The sequence below is a fragment of the Onychostruthus taczanowskii genome, unplaced genomic scaffold (genome assembly GCF_017590055.1).
Source record: "Onychostruthus taczanowskii isolate IOZ18803 unplaced genomic scaffold, ASM1759005v1 scaffold2, whole genome shotgun sequence".
Taxonomy (NCBI): domain Eukaryota; kingdom Metazoa; phylum Chordata; class Aves; order Passeriformes; family Passeridae; genus Onychostruthus; species Onychostruthus taczanowskii.
In genome coordinates, this window is record NW_024499239.1 from 20,378,806 (window position 1) to 20,386,837 (window position 8,032).

Here is an 8,032-nt window from a genome sequence, read left to right on the forward strand (position 1 = left end):
CCATAAACGGGGCTTACGTTGAAGCCAGTACCCCAGCAATTTAGTACTTTTCTCAGGAACCTATAAATATATATATATCTATACATATATGGATATATATATATGCGCAATTCTCGAGTGGTTTTGAGGCTTGCAACATCCTGACTTCAACTGTGCAGGCTGGTGCTCAAAGCCATATTTCAGGCCAAAGCAGAGGAAAGGGAAAAAAAAAAAAAAAAAAAAAAAAAAAAAAAAAAAAAAAAAAAAAAAAAAAAAAAAGGGAAAAAAAAAAAAAAAAAAAAAAAAAAAAAAAAGGAAAAGAAAAGAAAAAAGGGAGAAAGTCCAAAATTGTTTCAAGGTTATAATCCACCCCTGACCTTTCTTCTAGGGTTTTATATCAAAGCTGAAGCTCCACCACATCTTGTTGATCGATTTCATAACCAGAAAAATATTGCTTCAGTTATAATGAAAAGCGTAGGAAAGAGTAAGAATTAAATCGCCCTTCCTTCACAGGATACAGGTCCGCATGCACATTCCCCAACAGATCCAGGACCTGGCCCTGCCTGCAGGGACACCGAGTGCTCCGAGCTGGTTGGTTCGATTGCAGCTGATTATGCCCTGGAACGTACGATCAAAGCTTGACTTTCCACCAAGGCCGAGTTTCATAAGGTCATTTCCCCCTCAAGATTTGAAAAAAGAAATTGAAACTTTTAGAAATAATGATAGTCCAGAAATTCATTTTAGGAGTGGGTAGGAGGGGGGAAACAAAACAGTTATTAAAGAAAAACAATAACTTGGCATGCATAATACTTCATATAATATCATGTTACAGGTTCGCTTGCATAATCAGACATACAGCTCCCCAGTCTGTTCCCATCTGATTATTTTTCTTTCCTTCCTTTTTAATTGCCAGTGAATTATTAATCGATTACACAAACCGATCCCGTAAGAGACGGACAAGTGAGGTGCGCTTTCCCCAACCTCTTCAGGAGACTAAAAAAAGTGGCAAATCCACTTGTAAAATACCGTATGAAGAATTACATATATATGTGTATATATAAAACCGTGTATTTTAGCCGATAATTTGCCAGGGACATAAAACGAAAACAAAGAAACCAAATCCTCACAGCTCGGATTTCAGCAGGGCGAATTCTTTCCAACACTTTGCCTTCAAGTTGTTTCAAATCAAAACTTCTGCATCGAGAAGGACCGGGGGCACCAGCACATGCTTGGGTGTCGGTAGTATGGAAATGAGAATTACGGTGGGAGGGGGATATGTACGGGTTAAGTGGCTAAAACAAATGGCCCTGGAGAAGCTGCTGGAGGCCGGGATCAGCAGGGTCCCCCGCTCTGCACGGAAAGCTGCTGGGGCAGCGGGGAGGCTTAAAGGTTTCCCCGGCAGGAGCGCTGCCCGGGCCACCAGAGGTCCCGGGAAGGTCTCTTGGCCGCGGCGGGGCCCCGAGGCTCGGCCGCCCCTGGGCTGGGGGCGGCGCGGCCGGGAAGCGCCGGCTGCTCCGTACATTCGTGTCACGCCCGGCAGCTCCGCGGGTTGCAGGAAGAAGGGTCGGGGAAGTCTGTTCCCCCCCGGAAAAACGCCGGTCTGCGTCAGCCCGGGGCCGGGGCGGCGGTGAGGGTTTAGCCGCTGCCACGGGGCTGGATTTTCTTTGGATGCGCGGCGGGAGCCCCGCCGACCCGATCCCTGCGCATGGCTGGGGTCTTTCAAGTCCTTTCGGCTCTCTCCGGGCTGCCGCACGACGCTCCGAGTTAACCCCAAGAGTAAGTTTATTGCACGTTAAAAAAAAAATAAAAAATCAAAAAGCAGAAAATCAAGAAAATTGTAAATTGAAAATAAAAAGTCCGTGTAGGAAGGGGGGTGGAGCTGGAAGCCGAGGGAGGGGGCGAGGGGGCCGCTGTCCCGGCAGAGGTGCGCGCTCAGACGAGTCCTGTCATCTGCGACCGTAGGAAAGGGAGGGAGGCGGCGGGGAAGGTGCCCAGGGGGTAGCTGACGCCGCTGGAGAAGCCCACCAAGGGGGGCGACATGTGCGGCAGGGTGAAGCCCAAGGCGCTCGCCGGCGAGTTCTCGTGGTACAAAATGGGGACCCGCACTATCCTTTGGGCGGCGTGGGAGAGGTTGGCCGCTTCCAGGTCTGCGGCCAGCTGCCGCTTCCACTTGTTGCGGCGGTTCTGGAACCAGATCTTCACCTGGGTCTCGGTGAGGTGCAGCGAGGCGGCCAGCCCGGCCCGCTCGGAGCTGCTCAGGTAGCGCTTCACGTCGAAGGTGGACTCCAGCTGGAACACCTGGCTGCGGCTGAACACCGTGCGCGTCTTCTTCTTGCGGCCGGCGGCGCGTTGCTCCGGCTCTCCCGGCTCCTCGCCGCGCTCCTCCTCCTCCTCGCGGCCGCCCGGCCCCGGCCGCCCGCCCGCCGGGCCTCTGGCCGCCGCCCGCCCGCCGCCCGCCCGCTCCGCCGGCTCCTCGGGCAGCTCGGGAGAGTCCCGGTCGCTGGCTGCAAAGAGAGGCAGAGGGCTGCTGCAGGCACGGAGGGAGCAGGGGCACCGCGCAGCCCGCCCGCCCCGCGCCCCGCTCATCGGGAGGGGAAACCAGCGCGGATGGGGGGAGAGCAAGGCCGGGCAGCGAGGGGCCCGGGGAAGGCTCCTGCCGCTTCTCTGCCTGCTCCGATAAACTCCCAAATATTTCTGAGTGCATACGCACACGTGCACCCGTGCCTATATGGAAACACATATTTCATATATATAAATATACTGATCTAAGGACACGCTCGTGGATCTGCGTATGCGTGCACACACACACACGCACCCCTGTGCATGCACATAACACACACATGGGCTGTTTTCAGATAATAAAACGCACCCGTGTAAACACACACGTGGATATGCACAGAAGTACGTATGTAATTTTTAAATATGTATGCACACACAGGAATACGCGTGACCTCTTATTTATATACACGTCTGTATTTACACACGCATGCACATGTACATACTTAAAAGTACATTTGTGAGTAAGTATATTGTATCGGAAGGGTAAGTATAATAGTGCGTCCGTGTGTATATAGAGAGGGACAAAAAAGAAATAATCCACAATATTCTGGACTTCAAAAAGCTAATGGATGGGGACAACTATTCCAGTATCGGGACATACCTCCATGGAGTCTCCAACACTGTGCATTCGAACTACAATTTTAAAAGGGAAAAAATATTTCCTACTTTTTATAGAATTAAAAAAAAAAAAAAAAAAAGCGCAATTGTTTCTGGAGTACTTTGCTGCCTCTATATGTACTTCTGAGAGAAATGAAAAATATTAATAAATCCATTAATTTAAAAAGAAACTATTTGGATTACAAATCACGCCTCTTTTCCTTATTGAGCAATCATGACATTTCTGCAGGCTCGAATACGGTCACAGAGACGCGCCGAGGCACAATGTTTTTCTATCAGGAGATAGAAAGTAACCACTAATGGCAGCCCATTCACTCTGCCATATGTTAATTCCTGCCCCGAACCCCGGCTTCTGCTCCAACACCCCCTCCACTGGGATCCCTGCAGCGAGAGGCCGAGCTGCGGGCGGAGGGCAGCGGGGCTGGCTCTGCAGGAAGGGGCGGCCGGGACTGAGCCCAGGCTGGGGGTGTTCCTGCTCCCCCGGCTTCCCAAAGTCTCCTCTGCGCTGCTGAGGGACGGTGCTCCCAGCTTTCCGGCTTGATAGGGAGTCAAAAAAAAAAAAAAAAAAAAAAAAAAAAAAAAAAAAAAAAAAAAACAAACCCCCCTTAAATGCTGGTATGTTAAAAAAAAAAAAAAAAAAAAAAAAAGCCAGCCCTGCCTCTTAAAAAAAAAATTAATAAATAAAAGGAGAGAAAAGAGAAAAAGAAAAAAGATATGGGGGAGGGAAAAGGAAAGGAAAAAAAAATCCCAAGCAAGCCAGAATCCCTGTTTACACTTTGGGCGGCGGGGCGGAGGCTCCAGGTGCCTGACACATAGGGAGCATTTCCGGAGATTTGCCCCGAGCGGCCGAAAACGGGGAGGCAGGGCGGGGGCTGCGGGGGCACTCCGTGCATCCCCCTCCGGCCTGCTCCGGGGGGCCGCGGCGGGACCCGGACCCCCCCACCCCGGGGGGAGCAGGAACACCCCCAGCCCCAGCCCCGGCCCCGGCCGGGCCCGGCGGTGAAGGGTGGGGAAAGGCGACTTACTGTCGGGGCTGGCGCAGCCCAGGAAGGCGGCGTGTGCCCGGCGGTACCAGCCGACGGCGGCGTCGCGGAGGGGGCAGCCCGGGGCGCCGATGCGCAGCGGGGAGTGCGGCCCGCAGCGCGACCCGCCGTGCCCTCGGTGCCCAGCAGGTCCTCGATGAAGAAGGACGAGACGCGGGCGGAGGTGGAGCCGGCGTTTTCCGTGGCTTCGTCCGGCATAGTCGGAGAGAACTGCGGGAGGGGGTCCCGGCTCCGCGGGCGGCTGGCTCCTCGGCTCCCCGCTGCCCCGCGGCCGCCTCTCGCCTCTGCCTAGCCCCGTGGATGCTCTCCTGGTATAAAAGCGTTTTTTTCCGGAGTAATCATTTCAGATCGCGGTTTGCCATCATTTCCTGCAAGCTAGGAGGGGAGGGGGGAGGGGGAGGAGGGGAAGGGAACGGGGAAGGAAAAAAAAAAAAAGGCAGCCCGACAACCCATCGGAGGCGCCAGATTCTGCGCGAAAACGCTAATAACGAAATAAAAATGTCATGCGAGTTAAACGGCGGGCAGGAGCGGGGGATCCTGCGGTGGGCGGAGCGCCGCGCCGAATGGGATCTGCGCGGGGAAAGCGGCGGGCGCCGGGCGCTGCCGGGCGTGTGCGTGTGTCCGTGTGTGTGTCCGTGTGTGTGTCCGTGTGTCCGCGTGTGTGTCTGTGTGTCCCTGTGCGTGCGCGCCGCCCCGGGGCCGCCGTTCACGAGCTCCTTATTTAGGTCAATTAGGGAGCAAATCCCGGTGCGGGGGGGCGGCGGCGGCGGCCCCGGCACACGGGCCGCAGCCGGGGGGGCTTGGCCGCTCCACATCCCGAGCCTTCCATTGGCTGCAGCGGGCTCAGCGGGCAGCTCTGACAGCCAATCGGCGCCGTGGACATCACGCCTATATTAATATCATTAATATCATTAATAATAATAACCCCCGCCCACCCCCCGCCGAGCGCTTTCATGTGGCGGCGGCGGCGATGGACGGAGGAGATGCGCCCTCCGCCGCCCGGAGAGCCGGCTCCGGCCCCGCGGGCTCAGCCGCCGCCGCCGCGGGCAATCGGGGGAGCGGTGAGGTTGTCCTCAGCCCGGAGCCCCCTGGTTGAGGCATTTGAGTCGGTTTTGGGAGAGTGGCGGAGGGGCGACTGCTCCCATGAGCAGGCAGTGGGTGTCCTGCCGGTGGAGGGGACAGTGCCTGCTAGGAAAGAGGAGAGGACTCTCCTCTAAGGGGTCTCCCGAGGTCCGTTCTACTTACCTTATATATGTGTATATACCTATACAGATATATTTTATTGATGTCCTTACGGTGTCTGTGTAGTTTATTTTGAGAGACACCCAGCCCGGCTCATCGGAGGCCGTCCGGGACTCCCCGTTCCCCGCGCCCCAGGCGGGGAGGCAGAGGCGATGCGCTGCCCCCTCCAGGAGCTGGCTCATGTTTCCTGGCGTTACTTCTCTTCAGTCCGACTTTTATCATCTTACTGTAATACCATTTCGTGGGAAGCTCTAAAGTCGTTCCCCCCGCCCCCTTTTTGCCAGCCTCTGGAGAGAGCCTTGGGACATGGACCCCGGCAACCCCACCAAAGTCTCCCTGGCTGCGGGGCGCCGGAGCAGGAGGGTCACCCTCTGCCTTTTCCCTTGGGACCAGGCGAGCCAGATTAGTAGAGGGGCAACTCGGTCCGGAGCGCACGTCGGAGACTCGTGGAGGTTTGGTGAGTACAGAGATGCCCCTGCGATGCGCATCTGCTGGCCAAGCCTCTCCTCCCCTGCTCTTCTTCTCTGCCGGAGGACCCCTCCTTGTTCCCCTTTGCGGTATTCCTGTACGAGTATCTTTTTCCCAGGCCCCGCCTCCCCCTCCCGCTGTGGAACGGGGGCACCGCTTGCTGCCCAGCGGGAGTGTCCGGCGGGCCAGGGGCGCAGCCGGGGGCCGAGCCGGCCTCCCCGCCACGGAGCGCTCTCGCTCCTTTCCCGGAGTGACAGTGGGGACCTTAGAGGTCAGGGCCTATTTTTGAAAGAACACTTAAAAAAAAAAAAACTCCAAAAAATGAAGATAAGGGAATAATTCCCCTTTCAACGGCTCCAGAAAGATGCAAACATTCCGAGCTCTTAAATGGATTCTGGAAAAGTGGGAATTATCTCTTACTTGGGCAGAGACCGAGGACAGTCTAGTGAATTGTAAGCCGGGAGATAGAGCATTTGTCACTTGTTGCACAGAAGTGAAGTTAATAAAGATGACTTTTATGCTTTGCACATTTTGCTTGTTCCTATGTAGGAAATACGCGTTTAGCCGATAGTTCTTATGCATCCATAAACCGTCAGCTCTATTTGACTGCCAGACTCAGAAAATATGTGCTTTCCAGAATAAAGAAAAAAACGTGGCCTGTGATTGCTTCTGTACATAACATATGCAATCTGCATATCTACAAAAGATATGCTTGTGTCTCATACCCATATTTTATAAAGCGTTTCTGCAGTGTGACCATGCAATCTATGTAATATTTTCTGCTTTCCACTTATAAAGACTTTAACAAAATCACCACGATTAAATTTGCTCTTGCTCTCCCCACCCCCCTCCCATATTTCTCTGGTATAACATATAGCTGGTGTGCAATAATGCTGAAATGTGCTTGTGAAACTCGTGTATACTCAGATGTATTCCTGAAACACAAAATCAGGATGAGTATAATTCCATACCTGCAAATACAACACTTGTACATGCATGTCCGTGTTTATTGGGGATTTTTTAAAGCTCGTAGCTATGTTTACACACTTTTTGCATTGCTATAGTGACATTACTAACATTTCAGGCTTTCTATCCTTACTGCTTAATAGGATGATGAGAATAAAAAGGGCGTGTGTCTCCTGCAGCCATCCATCAGGGTAGGAAGCAGAAAAAGCACGCAATGACGGTATTTTCTTAATTAAACATTAGAAAAGCATCCTTGGCAGCTGTCCTTACACCTTTCGGAGTCCCCTACCCGGAGGCAGCGGGGCCGGACGGGTTCCCTTGTGCCGAGGGCTTTGCCATCACCCCGGGCTGTCCCCGCGCCGGGCAGGGACCGTGCCGCAGCTCCCGGGCCGTCTCCGCCGGGGTTCAGAGTGACCACGGCGAAGCGAAACCTCTCCTTCCCCACTGCCTTCTCTTCCACGGCCACCTCTTTGCGGCACAGAATCTTTATGTTTTGCATGTGGGAGAATGGAGGGACTTTCCTGGGCAGGTCCTGATGCCTCCCGTGGGTCAGGAGGGAGAAAGAACCACGTGTTTTCTACAGAGTTGGCTTTGAGACCGGGTTTAGACTAGAGGTGTTGGGGCCTCTTATTTTCTCCCATCCTTGGCTCACTTTCTTTCCCAGGTACGTGTTTTTCTCCGAGGCGTCGGAGGCTTCCAGGTCCAGTGCAGGTCCGCGAGGTGCGGGACCGCCGCGGGCTGTGACCCCGACCCCGCTGCCAGTGGGGAGAACAGTCCGGCTGAACAGTCCTGCCTCCCAGTTCGTGCCCACCAGTGGTCTAGGATGGCCCCATGGCGTGGGGTGCCAGTGGGGTATCCCCCCGTCACCATCTCCGACGGCTCCTGAGCTCGACAGCGGCTGCCACGCAGAGGGCAGAGAGAAGTGGGGATTTGGGGCCAGGGTCCGTGGGGAATTAGCAGACGGAGGGCTATATTTGGGGCCGAAAACGCGTATGTGAGTGTGACAAGAGCCTCTAGGGGGGTCACGGCGCTGGCCGGCCACTGCCGCCGCTGCCCGGCCGCCTCCCGCACGGAGCGGAGCGGCTTCCTGCAGTGTGAATGCAATCACCCTGCTGGTGCTTGATGTCTCTCCGCGCTCTCCCTTCGCTGTCTCCATG

General features: G+C 54.6%; 1 protein-coding gene across 1 annotated transcript; it reads right to left on the reverse strand.

Moving 5' to 3' along the window:
• Nucleotides 1-1,911: 1,911 nt before the first annotated feature.
• Nucleotides 1,912-4,412, reverse strand: LOC121335080 (homeobox protein HMX1-like). The gene is given in 3 exon segments (XM_041402869.1): nt 1,912-2,483; nt 4,182-4,310; nt 4,313-4,412. Coding segments are annotated over 3 exon segments (786 nt in total). The 5' UTR covers nt 4,398-4,412.
• Between the last annotated feature and the right edge of the window lie 3,620 nt (nt 4,413-8,032).